This window comes from Rattus rattus, chromosome 13 (genome assembly GCF_011064425.1).
Source record: "Rattus rattus isolate New Zealand chromosome 13, Rrattus_CSIRO_v1, whole genome shotgun sequence".
Taxonomy (NCBI): Eukaryota; Metazoa; Chordata; class Mammalia; order Rodentia; family Muridae; genus Rattus; species Rattus rattus.
In genome coordinates this window covers 25,034,772-25,060,134 of record NC_046166.1, presented here as the reverse complement: position 1 = coordinate 25,060,134, position 25,363 = coordinate 25,034,772, and the positions used below count along the sequence as shown (strand labels likewise).

Genomic DNA, 25,363 nt, shown 5'->3' with positions numbered 1-25,363 from the left:
CAGAAAGAAAATATTGTCCAATAAAACGCTTAACACACACAGATTGCTAAAGGAAAAATTAAAACACCAAAGCAATTACCAAGAAAACATGACAAATACTGTATTAAATTATTTCACATATGGGCATGTATTACTCTGACATCGTCCTATATAGTACTTCAATATAGCCACCAGGTGTCAGTATAAGCTCAATGACTTTTACAAATAGCTATGATTATCCTTTTTCCCCCTAAAATCTAAAAAGAAAAGGAAATATTCCTTAGTGTATTTTATGGACCATATATTTAAATTCACCCCATGATATAAATAATTTTATCTTTACTCATTTGACCTCTACATATTTATACTTTCCTTAAGTAAACTTTTTCCTAAATAGCAAAAAATCAGGATTAGGGAAAAGGTCATACCAAATACAAGTTAGGGGGAAATGACAATCTGTTGAACAAAGAAATAAATTCCCAAATCCTTTACAAAACATGTATTAGGAAGAAACTGCCTTAAAAAAGTAAACAGTTTAATAGATGAAATACAGGTTTTTAATAGCAAGGTATAGCTTTCTATCTGTAAAAGGCAACATGTCAGTAAAACTAGTAACTTAGCTATAAGATTAAGTACACGAATACTTAGAAATATTTCTACTTCCCCAGTTTACACTGATAGGAAACCAAAATGATTTATTACTATTATTAGTTGCTTTATATTCCACGAATCTTCAACTTCTGCAAAAGCATCAAGGTAGCCAGAATAGTTCCCAAATATTCCATATAACACATTTCAGTGAGATTTACCAGCTGTGATATTTACTTTCAATTGGCAGCCTGACACAATACGGAATCATCTGAAAGACAGTCTCACTGGGGGTTTGCCTAGATCAGGTTGACCTTGGGTATGTCTGTGGGGGATTCTTTAATTACATTAATTAATATGGAGAAATGCAGTTCACTGTGTTTGCCCTACATTCAGGATAGGGGATCCTGGCCTCCCTATACGGAGCAGGTTGTGAATTAATCAGCACGCGGGGCATACACTTCTTCTCTCTGTTCTTGAGTAGGAATGTAACTAGTGGCTTCAAGTCCCTGCTCTGACCTCCCAATAAAGATGGACTGCAACCGGGAATTGTGAGCCAGTTTTCTTTGACCCCAAGGTTGCTTTTTGTCAAGGCATTTCATCACAGCAATAGAAATGTAGCTAGGACATCAGCTACAGTTAAAACTTGGGGTAATTTTATTAATAAGGCACATCTACATACCAAGAGTAATAAAAAAGAGAGGAAAGTATGGCAGTAAGTTCATACATACATATATATATATATATATATATATATATATATATATATATATATTCATGAAACCCATTAGCTTATATGCTGACTTGAAGATTAGTTTTTTCAACAGTATTTTCTTAGAAGTAAAACAGGAAGATGATTTGCTGACCTGTGGAGTGGGTGGCTTGAAACCCTTTCCTTTGAACAGAGGCATCAGAAATGAACCGAATAAACATTTCATTCCCGGTAGCCATGAGGGGATCTGGGATCTTGCTGCCACACAGTCGGCCAAGGATTGGTGACTTCTCCGTTTGTCCGTCGAAAATTTCCAAGTGATCATAAGCACATTCTTGATGCTGCTCAACCTCGAACTCATTGAAGGCCTATTGCAGAAGAAGGGAACGTTTATCTAGCAACACATCATTAAAAAAAATTCTCCAGGGGAATAATCAACTATTAATAACATTCGTTCATGGTAAACACGGGAATTAATCCATGGAGCACATCATCGGAAGGCTTGTGAGAGTCACATGGTGTTGACTTACTGTAAGAGCATGAAGATAAACACAAGGTGTCAGCGTAACTGTTATGCCAGCCAGAGATCAGGTATTCTGCAAGGGCTGTTTGTCACAGATTTGACTCCAGATAGACCAAACTGTTGTGCAGATTCTAGAAGCAACAATTCCTTGGGAGGCCTTTAGGTCATGATGGACATGCCAATTACTTCGGCCTCTCATGTGTTCTTCCTAACCATGGTGTGAAGACTATTCCCTTGGATCTTGAACTCCTACCAGGAAGTTCTCTGCCACAAGCCACATAATACAGCCATGGACTCATTCTTCTGTAATTATGGGCCAAGGTAACCTTTTTCTCTTTATAAATTCACTACCTCGGGCATCTTGAAGGAAAGCTGCCTCGGGTGATATGAATTACTAAGCAGAATATTATAACATGTTCAACTACTGTAACTGTTTTAATTTTATAAACTTGGAAAATAATCTTGCAAATGAATCTTTAAAATTAGTCCAAAAATAAGCAAATGCAAGGTCTTTAGACCTGAATAAACTTGTATACAATTAGTATAAGCGTTCAGAACGGAAGCTGTGGAGGCTCGGTTAAACCTTATATTTTCAGTACTGAAGCTGTTTTATACTATTTATCTACCAGCAAAACAGAAAAACAAACAAATATTCCATGGCAGAATGAGAATTAAAATGACCATTAGCTTTACGTTGTCCATCATGGTTCATGTCCGTTGCCTGCATTCAGTCCTTCTGAGTCCCCTTATGGTTCCCCCTTTCTCTCATCTTATATTTCACACACATACATGTTTGTTTACATACACACACATGCTATTGGCTAGATTCAGCATATCCAAGTGCATTTCTCTCTCTCTCTCTCTCTCTCTCTCTCTCTCTCTCTCTCTCTCTCTCTCTCTGTCTCACCTTCCCTCCCTCCCTCCCTCTCTCTCTCCTTTCTTTCTTTCTTCTCAGACTCCGTGATGTGATGTGTAACAGCTTAGTATGACACATGCTAGGTCTCTCCACTTCCTTGCAAATCTTCCTTTACAGCTGAGTGCCTTTCGTAGGGATGCATAATATTCATACACCATTCTTATTTTGATGAACAACTCGGTCAATCCCAATTTGTTGCTACAGTGAATAAAGCAGCGATAAATGCTATATTCCCAGGAATGAAGCAGCTGTGTCATATGGTAGTTGTAACTTGTTTTTTTAATTTTGAGAACTCTCCACACTGACTCCCATAATGGCTGTACTGATCCATACCCCACCAACAGTGCATAAGCGTCCCTTTCTCTCCACATCATTGCCAACGCTTGTTTTCTGATTTGTTGATGGTAGCCATTTTGGGTAGAATAAAGCGTCTTACAATAGTTTTAATTTGAACTTCCCCAATGGCTGGGAATATTGATCTCCTCAAAAACAGTTAGGGGTCATTTGCAATTCCTTTAAAAACATCCATTCAGTTTATTTGTTCATTTGTTGACCTGCAGTTTTATTTCAGTTTTATTTAATTTCTGCTATTCTTTGTGAATTCTGACTATCACCCCCCCTTGTCTGTTTTTGTCTTTTCTGTCAAATATGAACTGTGTCTAGATTTGATTTTTATTTCCCAGTCCTGTATTCTATCTCATTGTTCTTTGTGTTATTCTTATGTAAATATTGGGCTATCCCCTTTCCAATTGTCACCATTGTAATTAACTCTACATGGAATTTAAACTACCATGATAATTATATAATATGAATGATAGGTTAAATATTAGAGAAAATCCATCTGAAGCAGTGGGGCAAACATGAAACATTGTTTTCTTTTGATTATCATGGTGAGTGAACATCATTTTACTATCTACCCTAAAAAGATCCCCATAAGGAAACTATTGTATTTTCAGGAAATATAAATGTTGGAAACCATTATAGTCTAATAAAAGAGAATTTGACTTTTCGTCATTTTAGTTGGTCTTACACACCATAGTTTTCTAAAACACTAAAACAGACATTCTGTTAAGCTAGGATATTTACGTTTATTTTTCCATTAAATGCTATGCTCATTCTATGGCACCTTAGCAACTTTGCCATGTTTTGCTGTTATTTATACCATTTTAAAATGGCCAACCAATGCCTGGTACAAACTAAGACCCATTCCTTGGGCCAGAACCAATCCCTGATACTATTAATGATACTGTTTAGTACACGCAGGAACCTAGCGTAACTGTCCTCTGAGAGGCTTCACCCAGCAGTCAATGCAATCAGATGCGAAGACTCATAGCCAAACATTAGATGGAGCTAGGGAATCTTGTACAAGTGTTAGGGGCAGGATTGAGGGCCCTGAAGAAGATAGGGACTCCACAGGAAGACTAATAGAGCCAACTAACATGGCCCTTTTAAGGGCTCCAGAGGCTGAGTAACCAACCAAGGAGCAAGCATGGGCCCTCATATGTAGGGCCTTGTACATATGCAGCACAAGTGCAGCTTGGTCTTCATACAAGTCCCCTTAAAAGTGAAGTGAGGGCTGTCTCTGAATCTTCTGCCTGTCTGTGAATCCTGGTCCCCTAACCTTAACTTGCCTCAGTGGGAGAGGATGTGCCTGCTGTTGCAGTGACTTGACATGCCAGAGGAGAAGGAAAAGGAGGATTGGGGGAGTAGCTCTGTGAGGGGGAACTGCAACAAGAGGGCTGATACTGGAATGTAATGTGAATAAATACATACATTAATAAAAAAAATCCTGTTCTACTTCTGCAGAAATTTTGTATGTATGTATTTCTAAATTGAAACTAAAAATTCACTAGATACATGGTTCATTAAAGCCCCAAGAAAGATTAATTGGAATGGCCTGAAAACAATATTGTTCAAATATTTAGTATTTCATAATTCCCACAGATTATAGACTATTTGCAATTGCCAATTAACTGTTTCTTTTTCTTCACAGGAACCCTTATATATCCAAGAAAAACAAACAAAAACCAGATAAACAAAACTAACCCAACACCCTTACTTAAGTCTACAGAGCAAAGCTAAGCAGTATGACGTCAAGAAATACAAAATATTTGCAGCCACGTGAGCAGCAAGTCCAGGAAGCCAAGAGAAACTGAGAGTCCTTTGCTATAATGAAGTCTGTCTCCTCCTCTGTGCCATTTTCCACGTGTTAAAGTTATGCCTGTTAGCCAAACCTGAAAGGCCTCCTGGCTTTACACCAGGCTGTGGCCAGGAAATTGTTAAAAGGAGGGGTGGGTGTTGTAAGGGGGTAGGATCAGAGTTGGGGAAGAATCAAGCAGGAGATGGGGAGAGTCTGGAAGTCTGGGAAGGTGTCTGTGCAGGTCTCCCCACTTCCTCAGGCAGGTCAGCTATGTGAGGAATTCCACCCCCAAGACAGAACCTTTTCAAAGAAACCCCTGCTTTATTTAACACTTTATTTTTAAATATTAAAAAATCACTACACAGAGATTGGAGAGATGGCTCAGTGGTTAAGGACACTGACTGCTATTCCAGAGGTCCTGAGTTCAACTCCCAGCAACCACATGTGACTCACAACCATCTGTAATGGGATCTGATGCCCCTTTCTGGTGTGTCTAAAGAGAGTGACAGTGTAATCACATAAATAAATAAATGAATCTTTAAAAAAAAAAGATTGGAAAACGAAGGAAAAAATAAAAAAATTAGAAAAGAAGAAATACAAAATATGCATTAATAGTTCTACGATAATCCTTTCAGTACATTTGTGCATATTGTTCCTCTGAAGCAATTCTGGAAAGTTATGATTGCCATTTTAATTAGAGACATACTAAGAAAGTAAACTCTCACTGATAGCCTTTATATTTATCTCACACTAATCTAGAATCTGTCTTCTGCCTTTGGAAGAGAAAAGATGAGTGAAGCAACGTATTCTAAGGAAGAAGTGGGAGAAACTAATGGAGTTATTAAAAAGATCAAGAAGAGAAGGGGAGTTTATATGTTATGATATTGCATACTACTAGAAAGATTAACAAAAATGCAGTATCAATGAACATGAGATGTTGTAAATACTATGAGGCAAGAGCAATACTCAATTCATACAAACAAAAGGACTAGGAAATATGAAAATAAGATTGGTTGTAGCACAAAGAACCTCACCAGAAATCAGAACTGACTAGGGAAACAGTGAATGAGAAGTCAGCATCAGAAATTATTTACCCCGTGGTGCAGCAAGCCAAGGAAGCAGGCACTGAGACGGGTCATGCTGTGACTTAAACTTGTCAAGCTCTATAATCTAGGGCTGGAGTACACTAAGGTAGACACACTGTATGGGATGCAGAAGAGCCTCGGGTGATGTCTAGAAGCTTGATTCCGTCTGTCAGTTCATTCACCTCACTAACCGCCATTCTCATCTCACCCTGAAATCTTGTTAATGTAGCCAATCAAACTTTCTGGTTTCATGCCTTTCATGAGATGTTATTCAATCAGCCTCTTACAACTGGGCGCACATCCACATTCCTAGTATCAGCATGGAACTGGTAAGAAACCACTAAAAGAAAAATTGGCTTGGCTATAGCCAAATTCTTTATTAAGTAGGAAACCAAGCCTCTGAATTACAAGAACAATGTTACCATAAAAAAATAAAACATTGTTTCGGGAAATCGGTGTCTGAAAACCATTGTGTGTCCTTTTGGTTTCTTTTATGTCTACTTGACATGAACTAGAGTGGTTTCAGAAGGACTCTCAATTGAGGAAATGCCTGTATATGACTTGATCAAAGGCAAGTCAGTAGGGCATTTTCTTGAGTGGTGGCTGATGTGGAAAAGCCCTGCTCAGTGTGGCTGGTGCTACCCCTGCCCAGGTGATACTGGGTACTAGGAAAGAGCAGGCTGGCCAGGTCATGAGGAGTGAGTCAGTAAGCAATATTAGTTACTTCATGACTTCAGCTACTGTTCCTGCCTTGAGTTCCTGACCAGATTCCCCTCAGTGATGAAGTATGATGGCCTGGGAGTTGAAAGTTGAAGTGTGCCCTTTCCTCCCTAAACTGCTTTGGAGTGATATTTCATCACAGTGATAGAAACCCTAACTAGATCACAGGTCAAGTAATTATCATTTCTTGCTGTGAAATATAGAGGAGACATGGAAATCTCCCATGTAGAGGAGACCATTTTGTGAAGGATTGGGGTAACAATTTTGTAAAGGATACCCCATAAATAGCTAAAAGCAAATCAGAATTGACTTACTGCATGTGATCAGCCCATTCACTGCTTCATTGGAAAAGGAGGGACTATTTCACCCTCCAGTGACATTCAGGATGGTTGGAATAAATAATAACATCTGTTTAACAGAACAAAGTTATCTCGTCAAATAAAGTGGCTTTGACCTAGCAGGCTGTGGACCACACAAACACTTGTCAAGAGCCAAGTGGCTGCAGCTTGCTACTGGAATCAGACCGAGTTGACAAAGAATTAAATCATTCAGAGATTCACAGCTGATATATATATTTATGGGACTCAAACAGCTCTCATTCATTAGACAGTCAATGAATTTTCCACTTGAAACGGACAGCAGTTTGGCAACAACAAAAACAGCTTGTAGGCAACTGCAGAAAATGAGGATGAGGGTTCTTATCACAAAAATCAACCCTAAAGTAAGTTGCATGAAGCTCTATAGAAGGTCAGAGGACTTCAGCTAGAGATCCCAGATGTCTGGCCTTTGTGTCACAAAAAGCCATGTGTAGATGAGTGTCTGTATACAACTAATTTATCTAAATTAAAAAAAAAACCCTAAGCCATACAGTTATTGGGGGAGCAACTCAGAAATAGGAGTAACTTTAAAAATACTGCTTAAACTTCCGGTCACAAGGTGCACACTGCACTTTGAATCTGAACTGTCCTTCACGGACTGGTGAGTGCATGCTCGTTGCCTGCTGGTGCTGCTATTTTGAGGAGACTGTGAGACATTTAGGACATGGGGCTTCACTGGCAGAATAGGTCAGTAACGGCAGGTTGCTGAAGGTTAGACTAACCCCTGGTCCTGCCTCTCTGTATGTGTGGTTCACGGTAATGTGAAGAGTCTCCATGACACTGTTCTACCACAATGACCTGAGCTGTTCTGCCATGCCTTCCCCAACATGCTGAGCTAACTCCTGTGGACTCATGAACCAGCATATGCAGTCTTCCCTTTATGCTGTTTTTATTTCAAGCTGTTTGTCACGTTACCACAATAGTAACTAACGCATATGATTCATGATACATTGTTATAGGACACACATTGAGCAGTGAATAGATACAGGACACTCAAGCCTTTAACTATTTAAAACAGTGTTATCTTATTTTTCTGTGCTGTAGTTTTAACAAGAGCTTTGTATATGGTGGGCAAGTGCTCTATCATTGAGCTACATCTCAGGGTCCTAAATTATTTTCTTAAACATCCACATCAAACCAAATGATTTGATACTAAAACCATCAAGGTATATCCATATCAAAATTATATTTCTACAATCTTGGAGAGGGGAGAAATCTAAATTATAGGAAAGCTAAGACACAAGAAAGAACCATAAATTCTGATTAGAAAGTCTAATACACTTTAATAAATCAAACTAAGAATAAGAAGTTCACTTTAAGTAAAAGAAAGTGAGCTCTGGTTTTGCTAATAGTCTGAATGTAATGACCATGTGTTTCCAGAAACCTAGTCCATTCTATGGGTTTCTATGTAGAATGGAAAATTACACCAAATAGTCATGCCCTTTCCCAGGATATGCCATCTTCTTAGACGGCATCTACAGAGGTTCTTTCATTCACAATACAGACATTGAGGAATGACAGCCAGGCAAAGCACACAAATGTTCACAAAGAAGCAACGAGATGATGCACATAATGAAGTTTGTCTTAGGTGGACTTTCAAACTAAGAGAATTAAAGAGTCAAAAAAATGAAAAGTAAGAAAAAAGAAAAGAAAAAGGAGGAAGAAAGGAAGAAAGGAAGAAAGGAAGGAAGAAAGAAAGAAAGAAAGGAAGGAAGGAAGGAAGGAAGGAAGGAAGGAAGGAAGGGAGAGGAAAAGGAAAAAGAAATAAATATCCGTGAGATATGAACTGTATTTGGCCTTTTATTTTGGATGAGAAATATCACAGGATTCATATGAAATATATGAAAAAGAAAGATTAGAGGCCACTGGGAGGAACGTCAAGAGCAACACAAGCCCAGTCATCTGAGGAAGGTCGTTTCTATTCAGTAGCTCTTCCATTGTGTTATGGTAGGAAATTCTATGAGTTGTGTGTAGTTATCTTTGCCTTATTGACACTTAACTTTGTAAGCTGCAACTAGTATTTGATAAATACAGTAGCAAACACCATAAGCAGTTGGGTCTATTTTAGTTGCTTCAATTTGGTCTATTTTGAGTTTTTTGTTTGTGTGTGTGTGTGCGTGCATGTGTGTGTGTGTGTGTGTGTGTGTGTGTGTGTGTGTGTGTTTTATAAATATTGGCTCAAAATAATGGCCAATTGTATTTCTTTGAGCCAAGACACAATAAAATCAGGGTTTAATAAAGGCCCACATCCTCATTCATTCATAATGGTAAAATTATATGGATTTTCTAGTAGACGTCTCCCAAGTATCACTGATTAAGTCATCTTTCTATTGTAAGTTACGACACAATGAACTGATCATTTCATTAAAAATCACAGGAACATACAGTCATTAAAACTGAGATGAATGTACCCATTTTTCTGCAACTGCTGTAGAAAATGACTATTAACTTGGTGTCTTAAAACAATAAAACTGTGTCAGACATAAACAGATCACATGAAAGGGAGGGGAACTAGAGCTTCTCAGCTGAAGAGGGATCAGGACAGATAGAAGATAGTTGGAGGGGTAAAAGTGGCCGAAATCCATTCATTTTATCCATGTGTGGAACCATCAAACAATATTCACACAATGCCTTCAGAATTTTTAATCTAGAAAAGATGAACCACCGAAGACCAAATCTGGTCCAAACCTGTTTTGGAAGTAAAACTTCCCTGGAGTACAAAGAAGCAACACTGAGGGTAAACAATAGAAGTATCACAGTTCTTTATTTCAATGTAGTTTCCAAAGCTACAATAACCTAAGGAACAGAGTAGTAGCATGAAAAATAGGCCTCTTAGACTGGTAGAACAGAGTAAAGAGCCCATAAATAAAACTGCATTTACACAAAATTTATTTTTTATGATGATGTCAATAACATAATAAAACAATTGGTTTCTTTGATAACTGATACTAGAAAAAACTGGATATGTGCATGGAAATAGAATCTAAGCCTTTAGTTCATACCAAATAATAATAATAATAATAATAATAATAATAATTCAAAATCAAAATGGATTAGATGTCAGACTGAAACTAATGGAAGGGGAAGCCCTTGGTCCTGCCAAGGTTGGACCCCAGTGCAGGGGGATGTCAGGGGGGTGGTAAGAGGTATGTATGGGGGGAACGCCTGCATGGGGGAGGGTTGGGGATGGGGGCTTATGGACAGGAAACTGGGAAAGGGAATACCATTTGAAATGTAAGTAAAAAAATATATCTAATAAAAAAATTTAAAAGAAGACTGAAACCAAGAGCATCCTTGAATAATATATAGGAGTAAAAAAATCCAAATTCTATCTCATGTTCCCTGGAATTAAGACAAGTTTGATTTTTATAGAAATTTAAAATTAAAGTTAAAGTTCATATTTTAGAATTGGCTGAATTTTTAACTGTTTTTGAGGGTGAGGCCTTATACAGATAATGGGGGTAAAATGTGGTAAAAAGAGTAAAACTATAGGCTGGAGAGATGGCTCAGTGGTTAAGAGCACTGGCTGTTCTTCTAGAGGTCCTGAGTTCAATTCTAGGCAACCACATGTTGGCTCACAATAGTCTCTAAGGGAATCTAACGCCCTCTTCTGGCATACAGATACATATGCAGCAGAGCAATCATATTAAATAACTAAAATTTTAAAATATTAATTGTGTAAATTAATATTCTTCAAACCACAAGGCAAAATTGATTTTATTTTTAAAAGCATGCTTTGTCTATGAGACAAATAGTACTTATAGAATCAGAAGAACACATTATACTCTTTTTTTAGGTGAAAGAATAGGCTATTGTTTTCCAGATGAATTTCTGAAATTTTAAGAATTACTTCATTTATTCTCTCATTTATAAAAAAACCTGTAATGTTAGGCTGCAAATTCTAATGCTTATAGCAATTTAAATAACACCTTTTAAAGAGTCCTTGGGAGAACACGGCTTTCACCTTGATCTGGGAAATCAAGCATGTACTTTGTGTAAGTAGAAAGCCTGGAGAATTGACTCAAGTCAGGTAAATAAAACATTCTTCCCCCTTCCCTGTGGGTTATTCAAGAAAGACACGGACAATCAGCTTAATCAAAGAAAGGGAATCACTTACTAATTTGATGCGGTGGCCAGGAATGGCACTGATCGCCCACGTGCACTCTTTCCTGCTTGGATACTTGTCTGGCCAGTTGGGACTGGTGATGAGGCCACTTGGGCTGTGGATCTTCTGTTCACACTCCGCTGTGCCAATAACAATAGTATGAGTTGATATGGGAGTCTAGTGCAGAACCAGGCCAGAAAACGTGAAGCTGATTTGCCCCCTTCTCTACTGAAAGGTTTCCCTACAGGCTAGCTAAACATCACAACATCCAATGTTGCCATTTTCATCTGTATAGAAAATCTGTTGCTGAACATAATCAGGCAGTGTTTGCACTCTGAATCGCTGGAATTATATGCTTGCCATAAACTGCATAAGTGTCTAGAAGAATAAGAACCTTCATTTTAAACTATTGAATCAGAAACTTCAGACTTCAGTAGATTAATGTGCATTGGAAATCAACCATATCAACACTGGTAAGATAGGTAAGATGTCACCACAAGAAAAGCCAATGGACTATGTCATTTCCAGTTCTTTTTCTGCTATTGACAGATATATCACTTAATGATAATTAACATTGTTAAACCATTCTATGACTCATGTGCTTATATTTTCTCTTTCCCTTGTATAGTTAAATATCCACTTGAATGTCTACACTGACATTTTAGCTGGCAAAATAAATTAACCCCACTGTGTTTTGGTGGAACGAAAACAAGCAAATTGCTACTAACCTTGAAAAGAAAGTCTAAAATAACTTCAGTGGGTGTCACAGTAAATTACCATGTTGTGTCATTATGTTTCTCACAATTTGTCTCACTTTAGAGAAGACCACATTTGGGAGATTTTTTTCTTACATGAATAATACACATCTTTGATTGCAGGACTCCCTAAGAGTCCATCTCCAAACTGAATTAAGGTAATTTCATTTGCTGTCTTCACAGTTTCCTCCTTTCCTAAAAGACCCTCTATGTTACTCTATGCTCCATAGGAAAATTTTAATTTTCAACAGAAGAGGTAGAGGTAGAAGAGGAGGAGGAGGAGGAATAGGAGAAAGAAGGAGGAGGAGGAGGAGGAGGAGGAGGAGGGGGGGTAGGAGGGGTAGGAGGAGGAGGAGAAAAGAAAAGAAAGATGAAAGAAAAGAAAGAAAGAAAAAAAAAAAAGAAAAGAAAGAAAGAAAAGAAAGAAAGAAGAAGAAAGAAAGAAAGGAAGGAAGAAAGAAAGAAAGAATTATATAGCAAGACAGAAACTTTGTCCAGCAGGCATCAGGTCCACAACTGTGAAAAGGTAAAATTCTGAACTGACACGTGGCTTCTATTGCCCATGTTTGGACTTTCCCCTGTGAAACATGGCATCTGCAAAATCTGCACCAGCTCATGGCAAAGTTGGAGTCTGCTCGCTAGGCAGTACAAGGTGCATACTCTACAACACAAGGAGAGGAAAGCTCAACTCCTTTCCTGGCAATAAAAATAAACCACAAATTAGGGAGTATCTGGAAATCATTCGGTCTAACAGGAAGTTTTCTATAAAATAAGTTCCAGAAAGCTACTGTCAGGAATAGATTTGAGCACGGATTCTACATATAATCTGTAAAAGCCGCTTTCCTTTCTCTGAATTACTTTTCATGTTTACAGTGCCTTTTGTCCCAGTCTTTGATTTAGTAGCACACTCCACCAAGTTATAAACATCCTGTGCATAAACACAGAGCACACAAGTCCTCACTCGCACATGGTTCTGCACAATGCCATTATCTCATGGAAGAGGAAGAAGAGATCCCCGATGTGCGGCAGTAGGTGAAAGGAAGATCCATAAGGGTATCATGAATTCTTCTAAGACCTACACAAATAGTGCTCACAGGCTGTTGGTTTTAGAACGACTCCTGTAACCTTTGCCTACTGATGATTACAGTTGTAAAATTTTCCTTTCAAGAAAAGCTTGTCTCTAATCTAAGTGGGCAATTCCAAAGCAGAAACCCCTTAGAAGAAAGAGCTAGATAACTGCTCATGGTTCCCATTAAGCTCACAGGAGCCAGAATGAAAACTACTTAGCAAAATCTTTCAGACACAAATCTAGTAAGTTATTAACATGCTACTCCCCGTAAACCCTTGCATAAAACTCTAAAGGGCACAGAATCTACCATTTGAGTTTGATATTTATGATATTTGAAGGAGCATTGCTCATGTAGGAAATGTATGACATATTCAGGGAGGAACATCCCACCCAACGTAAACCATTTTGGAGGGGTTTATATGTGGAGAGGGTAACGAAATTTTCTACAAAGACTTGGAACCACGTGGTGAAATTCTGTCTGGCAGATGGTGCTGCAGCAACTTCTATGTTATATAAATTTAATCCAAATGCCATCCATGTGTGAAGTGCAGAAGCCTTGGGTCATTTAATGGGGTTTCCAATACCATAAGCACCATACAGAATTCCTTAGTTGGTTTTGTTGTTGTTGTTGTTTTGCTATGTTTTTTGAGGTTTGGATAGTCAGTAGCAGTGTCTTTCACACAGAAGTGATAAACAGTAAATGTGGGGACCACATTTACTCAGCCCATGTGAGATTTGCGGTGTTGTCAAGAAGAGATTATTTTTCCCATACCTTCCTTACAATCATGTTTGTTCTCATGCAACACAAATCCATTCCGGCACTGACACGTGTAGCTTCCCATCGTGTTGACACACTCATGTTGGCAGCCACCGTTATCCTTTGAACACTCATCCTTATCTGGCAAAGAAATAAAGCCCTGATTAGACAGTAGGTTTGTTTTTTAAAAAAAAAAAAAAAAACAAACGGCATCAAAATGAATTCAGTGCATCGTGGTAAAGTCTGAGGGAAGATAAAATAAGCCACACATTTCCTGGTTTTCAACACGAAGCAAAGAAGATTCACGGGGCTGTAGCTTAGCTCATCCCTTGTTTGGTTAGGACTCTTGGCCTGTGGATTGAGTGTCTGAAGGTACTTCTGTTGGACATTGGCTGGATTTTTGAGCACGTTCACTCAGAACATGAACTGAGGCTCTGAGAGCTCTGGTGTTGGGCATGGAGTGACTTTCTAAGAGGTTCCGAGTTTGATAGTGTTGGGGCATTTGGCAATCTTATTTGTGCTAGAGTAGAAACTTCTGGTAGAAGCAGGAGAATCTTTATTCTTCATCTTAACTCACCATTACATTACTATTGTGGATACCATTATGCTCAAAACACTATGAAATCTAGTATGGTTTTTTCTTCAAGGAAAATACACAGCTATTAAGATGAAAAAGTGCCCCTGGTTTAGAATTCTGAAAGATCATCATTAGAGAGACATTCGACCTAAATCTTTGTCTGTTGCCATCCCTTACTTGCACCTTGAATAGCAACTTAATGTCAAATACAATTTACCTTCCTTTCCTACAGCAAACAGACCTCTTAGCGAACAAAAAGAGCCAGGAATTTAGGTGTAAAGTATATGTAATTATGTACCCAAATCCAAAATATTTCTAAGCCTGAATCTGACAGATTTCTAAGAACTTTCCATAAACCTCAAAGAGAATTTTTAAGGTTTTCTTCTAACAGCTACTGTGGACTTTACCAAGTAGAAACCTATTAAGAAACAAAGGATGTCCTTTTCCCTCATGTCCTAAGGATGCTTAGTGTAAAAGGTTACCAAGGCCAATTGCCAAGGTCATGGTTGGCTCTTATGGTCAAGCCCGTGGCCGGCAGAACAAGATAAACTAAGGAATAGATAACACATTGTGACATGGAACAATGCATTTATGCCTTCAGATGTCCCAGCTCGCAGATGAACACATACGAAGGAATACAAAACAGAGTTAGGGCTTCTGTTGCTTCCTGATCTTAGCCACTCAGTACATTCAGCAACGTCACTCTAAATAATAATCTTGTCTACAGCTTTTCAAAATTAATTAAGATTTTATATGTGTGTGTGTGTGTGTGTGTGTGTGTGTGTGTGTGTGTGTACCATTTTTTTCATTAAAAGATTGACATAAATACTAGCTTCAGAGTTGCTTCACGAACATACCGGGGAATTTGCATTATACCAAATTCCTGATTTTGGGTGCTGCCAAGGGATGTGGCTACTTTATAAGTTCACAGAGCACACATGTGCCAGACCTCCAGCCGTGTGCCTTTCACACCCATGTCATAAGAATGAAGCAAAGGCATTTTCTACACCAATGCTACCGTTCACAGAGCTTTGCCTGGACAGAAGTAACAGTGAATTTTAAATTTAAAGAATCTATAGAGTTAAGCATAGTTTGCAGTCAGGATTTGGTTAATAGACCTTTAGAACTTTTTTTGATAAAATGTACATTTAAAGTAATGTAAAAAGATCCTAGATGTTTTGAATGGTTTACAAAAATTCACTCATTTCATAAATTTAACTTTTAAAATAAATATTTAGACAGGACTATGTTAGGCCATCTTATCTCCATATAACCTCTGGATCACTTAAAATTTCATATAGCACAGCTACAAAATAAATAGGTAGGTCTGAAAATGTCTTTCTTTTATTAGAGTAGGATATTAAAATTCCACTTTGAATAAAGTAAACCCTAAATCAACGATCGCAAAGAATTTTTAAAAGGTAATTAAATCTGAGAGAAAGGAGGGCTGGAGAACAAGGAAGCAAGATAGGGTGACATGAAACTCAATGGAGCTTGTGAACCATTAACTTCAATTACACTGAACACTCAGGCAGACCCTGGACACTGTAAATCTCATTAGTTTTAAACAGAGGAAGGATGGCATAAATAGAATTTAAATTAACTCACTCTAAATTACCTAATATTAAAACATAATTGGGATTCAGTTGTGTTAAATAGGTTGCTAGCTACACAGGCTGAATAGATTCCTATGGTAAAGTCTATTACAACCCATTTCTGAAGTTCAGAGAATGATTTTATGAAAAGTGAGTCTAAACTGGAGGAATACAATTCATTCATGTTTAGATATTCTTTATTAAAACTAAGTTTTTTACATTTTAGCTTTCTATGTAAAACATGTACTTTGAATTGCTTTTAAAGTATACTCACAGTTATACCCCATTAAATGTTAGGTATTGTTATATTGATATAAGATATAAATTAAATTACATATCCATATATCTATGGAAAGCTATAAAAATTATATAAATGTAATTCACAAAAATTATAATTTTATACTCACCACAATGATTTCTGTAGAAACTATACAAAATATGAATTTTAGCCTAACACGTTAAAGAAACATAAAACAGGGAAACAAATTTAGTGTTCAGATGAGATCACATTTACTGAGTCAATAAATGCTATTTGGAAAATCTGCCGACTTGGGAAAGTCTGGTGTCAGTATTATACCACACATGTAGTGAAGAGTCGGAATGTGGAACTATTCTCAGCCTTGTACCAGGCTCTGCATGTTTAAATTTTATACATGAGCTATTATTCAAGGACAGCGTGTCTCTGGGCTTATAAGATTTATATACTAACATTGGACTAAATCAAGCTGTCAATCCAAGGTCAGGCATTCTACATGCTTCCTGCTTATACAAGAAGAAGAGATGTCAGTTAAAAGCAGTACATACAGAAAGACAGAAACTCCTGTCCATACAGCATGTGCACTCTTATACCTGAGAAGAAATGTGCTTTGAAGCCCTTCTTGGAAACAGTGTTGTCCGATTTGAATTCAATCCTCATGTTGTTGAAATGGGAAGTGATCACCTCAGGGACATCAGCGCCACAGAACTTGCCATGCAGTTTAGATTCAGAGGACAGACCGCTCCAGATCTCCACGTAATCATACTTGCAAACCTGCGCAAACATGGTTGCCGTGATCACCGATTAGAGAGAACAACATGATTGACATTTACGTTAGAGAAACCTGCCATGGTTTTAGTACACTAGTTACACCGTAGTACTATAAGGTGTAAGTCATTTGAAAAAAAATAGCAGGAATACAGTGTGGGGCAGAAGGCATCATGAAAGTTCACCAAGTTTACTGTGGAAAAACTCCTGGAGTGGCACCTGTTTTTTTCATTTTACTTGTGGGATTCACAGCATGTGTCTTTTACGAAAATACCAAGATCTGAGGAGAATTAAGGTGAGCATTTGTTCAGAGGCTGAGATCTCAGGCAGAAGATAATCTGCTCGTTGCTGCCTTCTTTTTATTTTTCTTCTAAATTTTGGAATGAATTAAGAAAGCATTTGTCCCATCTTATGTGACATGAATGACAATTGAATAAAACTGCTTGGCACATTTTTCCTGAAATGACAACTATCAAGAGAAGTCATCCTTCTCATTTTGGGAATGAACAAAAAAACTTTTTTCTCTGTTAAGATTTTTTTTCTATATTATGTACAAAGGCATAGGATCTCATGTGCTGGTAGTTGAATAACAGTCCAGATTGAGGTTTAAAGCAGCACTGTGTCCTGTAAGCATGACACTCTTCCTCAAGCAAGTCCAAATCGTAAGTCCAAGGTGAAGTTAAACAGTTAGTGTGCAGTAATAAGTTCCTGTCTTTAAAGCTAACTCGAAGGTTCCTGTTCCTTCATTTCCTGCAGGGTTCGGCACTGGAGGTTATTCTATTGGACATCTCCAGGATTGCAAACGAATGCTAAATCTCTTGGTGGAATAAGCCATGGATTTGTGACAAAATGAAGTAAGCTTGTCTGATTTATTTACCTGGCATCGTGAAAATGCAAGGACTGAGCTGAATGCCAAGTATTCTTAAGCAATTTTATGGCCTCTAACAGATGTTTCCACAGCACACTTTCCCCAAGCTCCAACAGAGAATATTCTGCAGAATTCATCGTGCATGAAAAACCTTATTATATAAATGTGTAATTAGCGAGGTTTAACAATGCATACAATTGAACCCTGGGGCATGATCTGTACTTCAAGTATGTCAATGCAAATCATTGGGAGATTTTTGTGATATTAATTAGGTGCTAAATAAACAAACTACTAGTGGGAAGGAGTGAAGTAATTTTTCTAAACACTTTGTTAGTCTGCGATGTTTGTTTAGAGAGAATTCCATTCTAAACAAATGTTTCAGAGGCTGGATGTGTTTGCTATTGACTTTCCTATGGGGCATCAGTAGTGAATAAATCAATGAAATGTTGACTTATTCTTATATTTTATAAGTCAATGTTTTGCTTAGGCCTAATGTGAGCAGTTAAGTTATCAAGCTATGAAATACACAGAATGTTGAAATGGCTTTCCACACAGAAACCCCATTATGAGCTTAAGAATTCTGGCATATGCCGAGGAGTTTACAGCCAGCTCTTCTGTGAGTGGTGGCCATTACAAAGAGAATAGGATTTCTGGAGCACAAAGCTGCATTTGTAATGAAACCGCCTCTGCGCCCTCCTCCTGCACACAAATTCCTTTTCTTCTCACACCATGTGTCAATTCAAACTGTCTCTCCTGGCACAACCAATAGCTGAGGCGATAATTATGATAGTAGAACTAATTCAACACGCAGTTAATATCAAATCACAGACTGAGAGGGAAATCTCATTTCTGAAAAGTGCATAGTATGTAAAAGCTTTTTCTGAATGTCTTATGAAAAAAAATCAATCTCTTCATTTCAATGTTCACCCCGATTTGAGGTAATTGATAAGGAAAAGTTATATCCCACACGGATTAAATATGTTTAAAGGATTAATTGATTCCCATTGTTTTTTTACACATGACATTGGAAAATAATCTAAATCAACATATTGACGTGTGCATGCGTGCGTGCATGTATGTTTGTGTGTGTGTGTGTGTTTGTGTGTGTGTGTGTATGCGTATATGTGTGGGCATGTACGTGGGTGTGTGTTGTATCTTCATGCAATTGTATTGGTAGGTGTTCATGTACATTTGTGTAGGTCAAATGTCAACTTCTGTTATCATTTTTCATGAGCTGTCCACTTCTGTTTCAAGTTTCTATTTTAGAATTTCTCATATAACTGCAGGGTCACTAATTAGCCTAGACTAAACACCTAAAAAGCCCTGTGCATCCTCCTGTCTGTCTTGGCCTCTCTAGTGTTGACACCCTGAGCACCCGTGCTAGCTTTCTTTGTAGGTGCTGGGTACAGATCTCAGGTCCCCATGGTTGCATGACAGCTTGCAAATCACCTTTCTATTTATCCCAGCCAAGTAATTTTTGTGATTCTACATTTCTTCAAAATGTATAAATTTACTACCCACTACTCACCCCCCATGTTTAATTCAAATCCTCCAAAGGCTATTTTTTATATACATAAAGGTACCTTAATAACTACAAGCTGTATTACTGGAGACAAATAATATTTAAAAAGCTGTAAAAGGAGCAGAGAGAAGAAGGAACAAGAGCCAAAACTTAGTAGAGCAGAAGGTTGTGAATAAAACCTCCAAAAGCCCCCAGTTAGCAATGGCCCAGGGGCACACGTGCATTTCTCATCCTATGTTTGACAAGTTTTACTAGGTGTGCAGTAAAGGCAAAATAACTTTTCATTATCCTTGGTGTAATTAAATCATGTTCAACTAAATATAAATGCTAAAAAATGTTCATTATACTTAGTGGGATTAAATAATGGTTAATTAAATATGAATACAGAAATGTAAGTTAGAAGAAAGGAATCAGGAAGGGGTCTTAATGGAAAAAATGAGACACCAAAGGAAATGTGCTTACAACTTGTTCATAAAAATAACCCAGTAAAACCAAAATCCAGCTGGCATTTCCTTGGTATCATTCCTAAGTACCGAATGCACCTGTGTTTGCTATGTGTGCGAATCATCTAAAGACATTTTCACATAACTGATTTCACAAATTTCAATGTGGTCTTCTGTCAGAAAGCTGAGCTTTCAGTCCAGTAAGCTATATTTTGAAAAGGAATAAGTTCCATTAAATGTATAATTTCTTACATTAAAATTAATATTTTAATAAACATAATTCATAATGAAAAACTGCATACATATGAAAGTAAACTAATATCCAAATGTAGACCATACCCTTCTTATAAGTGGACATTTTTTGTTCTGATTTAATCATGTTTTTGTTTTTTATTTATGATTTTTCTAGAAATATCTATGGGACATGGAAGTTTAAATATCAGACATCAAATTAGCTGAAAATTTCTCCTGGTAATTTTCAGTCTCCCACACAAATCTAAGTAAATCCCACACTAGCAGAGTTGTGTTAGGATTTCCTATAGGCTCCACCCAACAGTTACGTAGCAATAGCCTGGTAGGAACTATAAGAAAGATTGTTCAGCTTGTCTGTCTCTGTCTCTGCCCCTCTGCCCCCCTCTGCCCCTCTGCCCCTCTGCCCCTCTGCCCCTCTGCCCCTCTGCCCCTCTGCCCCTCTGCCCCTCTGCCCCTCTGCCCCTCTGCCCCTCTGCCCCTCTGCCTCTGCCTCTGCCTCTGCGTCTGGCTCTGTCTGGCTCTCTCTGTCTCTCTGTCTCTCTGTCTCTCTGTCTCCCTCCCTCCCTCCTCCCTACCCCCCCACTTGCATGCGCGTGCTCCCTATCAGTCTATCTCTCCCTCTCCCCCTCCTCCTCCCTTCCCCTTTCCCCACTTGTTTCTGGCCAGCCTCTTCCCCTCTTTCTCTCTTTTTCTCTCCTGTCTCTTTCTGTTCTTCTCTGTTCCCCTTTCTCTGCCTCTAACACCTTCGCCAGGTCCCCTTGTAGCATAGCTTGATTGTTCGCCAGATGCTTTGGCAGGGACCGCTGAGGTGCTCCCTACAGCCTAAAACAGACCAGTGTTAAGTCTTGCAGAAAGGAGCAGTGGTGTAATGAAGAGCATATTTATATGAACACATCGCGTTCTCCTTTCTTTTAAGCTTGTCAGATTGCCGTTAAAACATGATATAGATGTTGTAGACATCGCTCACTTACTTCATTGCCTTCCAATTCAAAAAACTCAAACTTCACAGAGATTCTGTACTGGCTTGGCGCAATCACTTGCCACACACAGTTTTTGTTTGGAGGGTACTCTTTGGGCCAGCCGGGGGTGGTTATTGTGCCATTGAGTTTTGTAAGAAGTCCTCCACAAGCAGCTGGAAGAGAAGAGGAAAGAGTGCTTCTTAATGAAGGTGCCCTTCTCAGCACCTCCCCTCACCAGGCGCCATCTCCACATTTAACATGAAGCGACTTCTAGTTGTCAACTCCAGATGCTGCATGTTCTGTCCTGAGGTTTTAGTTAAACATTTTTATCATCAGATCCCATTCACAGCTATTAATCAACAGCTTGTGACGAAGCAAATTATGACCACAGCACAACTTTTCAAATTGCTTCAAAATTTAAGTGAATAATATAACACTAGGTCTAAGTTTCCTTTTCTTCTAAATGCAATGGGAAAGAACTTAGAATATTGTGATGCCTGAAAATTTTAAATAAAATTATTTTGTGAAATTATAATTGTGGCAAGTAAGAAAACACATATAGAGATAAATGATAGATATGCTGATCGGTAGAAATGGAGAGATGATAGATTGATAAATACATGATTATAAATAGATGATATAGGTAAATTATATATGTGTCTGTGTATAGATGATAGAAAGATAAATAGATACATACATACATACATATATACATATATACATGGATAGATAGATACATACATATATACATAGATAGATAGATACATATATACATATATAGATAGATACATAGATAGATTCATAGATAGATAGATAGATAGATACATACATACATACATAAATAGATAGGTAGATATAAGCCCACTATTTCAAATTACCATACTTTATTCCATGGCAAGTAAGACTAAAGCACACTAGCAAGGAAGATAAAATAATCGAAATAACATATTATTCCAAAGCATTTCATTTAAAACCTTGTTTTCTTTGTTAATGATCTTTTTAGAATAGACACTTTATATTTCCTTTCTTTGTTCTTACTGAAATTGCCAAAGTCAGAGCATCCCAAGGCAAGTTGAATAAAATGAGTACCTACTGTATGTACACAGCTCATAACTGCTTCCTGGAATATCAATAGCTTGTCTGGGATGGCCGCTTTGTTCACATGCTTATGCAAACACAGGCATGTTCACATGTTTATATAAGCATAGTTATGTTCACATGTTTATATAGACATAGGTATGCTCATATGCTTATGTGAACATAGGTATGTGTCTTTCTCACAGCATATTAGTGAATATTTAAAGTGACTCCCACACTCATCTGTACTGGGTCTTTGATAAATGACTATGAAGGAAAAGATCTATTTCTAGGAACCACATGTAAGGAATAGTCATGTTAATCTGGGGGATGCAGCTCAGAGCCACAGCATTGCCTCTGATATGTAAGGCTCTGGCTTGGAGAGACGGACAGAAATAAGGATAGTTCATGAGGATTGATAATACACGATATGCTCTTTAAAAATACTTCACTTTCTAGGTCATTTTGATTTCTGCACCCAGTGCAGAGGGTGGTGATTTAATATGTAAGATGGAGACTTGGAAGCCAAACAAGAATTCAGACTATTAAGAAATAAGGAGGCAGGGTCATAAAAAGAAATAAAAAGAAAAAAGAAAAGCCAGCAACACAGCGTCAAACGTGAAGCAAGGAGGTTGCTGCCTTTGGTAGTTAAATGTAATCACAGTAGATAAGAAAGGGCTTACTTTCATGATATTTACTTTTTTGTGGTAAGAACCTTAATTAAATATATAGAAAATAGAAAATATATAAATATGTATATAATTTATATGGTAAATATCTGTGGAGGTGAAACAGCAGGGATCTTGAAAGAGAAAGTGAAAGGAGGGGAGGAGATCAGCCAATACTTTCTGCCCTTACTCTGAGGGAAGAAGCCTGTGTGAAATGAGGAAAGGAAGCTTGAGCGGTGGGTCAGTGCTTACTTAAGGGCACTGGTTGTCCTGGCAGAGGACCTGGGTTCAGTTAGCATCACCCACATGGTGCTTCACCATCATCTATAACTACAGTTCCAGGAGATCCAAAGTTCTCTTCCAACCTCCGGGGGTACCAGGTAGATACATGGAGGCAAAACACACACACACACACGCACACACACACACTTACTTAAATAAACTAAGCAGCATTTAAATTAACCAGCTTTAAATGGAGAGACTACAGTTCCTTGTAACAAAGCATTGTGCATAAACATTCATGTGAGATTGCAATGAAGAAATGTAAATAACTACAGAAATACCATTGTATAATAAATTTTATTGCATAAAATATGTTTAGATTTAGGCTAAATGCTATGCCTGTGGTACATGCTGAAGATATGACAATGAAATTTGGAGCTGGTTAGTGTAACAAGAGAACACGTGTGGTCTATGCATGTAGTATGCCAGGAAAATGATGAAGACAAATGTCATGGATCAGAAGGGAGAGTTGAGTGTACAGATACAGGGAGGGAGAATACATGACTCCCGAATGATGAGGGGATGTGTGAATGCACACAGAGCTAGATGTCAGGGAAAGTAGAGCTATAAACACATACATGCTGCATAACCAAAAGTCAAAGGGTGGTGGTCAACAGTCAGAGAGCAGGTGAGGTTTCGTGTCAGCCATGGTTGCTATGGGGGGAAATGAAGCTAGAGAGAGACAGAGAGAGGGAAGCAGACAGAGGGAGAGAAAGAGAGGGGAAGGGAGGAAAGGGGAGAGGAAGGAGGGAGGGGAGGGGAGGAGGGGAAAAGAAGGAGGGAGAGAGACAGAGAGGGAGAGAGGAGGGCAGAAGGTGAGGAGAAGAGAGAGGAAGAGTAAGAGAGGGAGGGATTGAGGGAGGGAGGGAGGGAAGGAGAAAAGAGGGAGGGAGGGGAAAGGGAGGGAAGGAGAAAAGAGGGAGGGAGGGGAGAGAGACAGAGAGGGAGAGAGGAGGGCAGAAGGAGAGTGAGAGGAGAGAGAGGGAGAGAGAGGAAGAATAAGAGAGGGAGGGAGAAAGGGAGGGAGGGAGGAAGGGGAGGAGGAGAGAGTAGGGGGGGAGGGAGAGTAGGTGGAGGTGGAGAGGGAGAATGAGAGGAAGAGGGGAAGAGGGAGAAAGACAGAGACAGACAGACAGACAGACAGACAGACAGGCAGACAGACAGACACGCAGACAGACAGACAGGCAGACCCACCTTCGCAGCTCCGTCTGTCTGGCCCCAGCTCGTAGCCAGGCTCACAGGCACACTGGTAGCTGCCTAGCGTGTTGAGACACCTCTGCTCACAGCCTCCCCGGTCAGGCTTGGCACACTCATCTTCTTCTATAAAACCAAGAAAGACACAGGACAACTGGAGGTGACTGAAATAGAGACTGAAATATGGTGACAAAGATGACAGAGGTTCGAATCCGTGGCTGTGTGACCTGTAGGAAAGCATGATATGACAACCTGAACCACAGAACGAGGCTAGAAACCCACCTGTGGAGGGGACAACTGAAGGTCATCTTATCTCACACACGACACCTTTTGTTTCTGAACGTAAGGGCAAATGGAGATTATTAAATCCTGAGAGGTTTGGGGATTAAGTTGAAAAAGCACAGCATCACTTAATGATTTCACAGCAAAATTTGTTAAATATGTCTCAGAACATCCTTTTAGAAGCTGGAGACACACGCAACTGAGCGGCAGAACATATGATTTACATATGAGACTATATGACTTGCATGTGAGAACATGACTGGCATGAGAATATGATTTATGTAATAGACTATGTGATATGCGTGTGAAAGTGTATGATTTGTACATGAGAATATATGGTTTACATATGAGGAAACCTGGACTTAATTTCCAGCACATGTGCAAACACACAAATACCACATGCACACAAATGCATACCACACAAATGATTTAAACAAATGTCTTCATCAAGAAGTAAAATACAGTGATTATAAATTTAGTAGTTGTCTACATCTTTTCATGCTTCAGTGTTTTTAAAATAAATACTTGACTAAGAATATACATTTACATAAATATATGTGCTGTTTACTATATAAAATATAACATATAAAATACTTCAATTATATGCTATATAATGAATAAATATTAATTCATTATAAACTTCAGTCCAATTTTTCTCAGATGCAGATATAATATGCATTATTTTTAAATGTACACAGACAGGGTGCTCCATAATTTTACTCTTCATAAATGAACTAATATGGATTATGCAAGTACAAGTACCTTACGGAGACATGCATCAGCTAAACACACAATCATAAGAAATAATGTTTCTACCATTGTGACATATGACATATCCAGAAAAATTTTACCATGTCAAAATATATTTTAATGAGTTTATATAGCAGAAGTAGT

At 38.3% G+C, this 25,363-nt stretch overlaps 1 protein-coding gene across 1 annotated transcript in view; it reads right to left on the bottom strand.

Moving 5' to 3' along the window:
* The window catches only part of Tll1 (tolloid like 1), a 188,255-nt gene that overhangs the window by 10,151 nt on the left and 152,741 nt on the right, over positions 1-25,363 (bottom strand). The window contains exons 14-19 of the mRNA XM_032919237.1: positions 24,188-24,313; positions 20,979-21,139; positions 16,748-16,928; positions 13,742-13,867; positions 11,158-11,285; positions 1,434-1,647 (exon numbers count right to left, since the gene is read on the bottom strand). Coding sequence (XP_032775128.1) covers positions 1,434-1,647; positions 11,158-11,285; positions 13,742-13,867; positions 16,748-16,928; positions 20,979-21,139; positions 24,188-24,313 — 936 coding nt within the window. The remainder of the gene's footprint in view (positions 1-1,433; positions 1,648-11,157; positions 11,286-13,741; positions 13,868-16,747; positions 16,929-20,978; positions 21,140-24,187; positions 24,314-25,363) is intronic.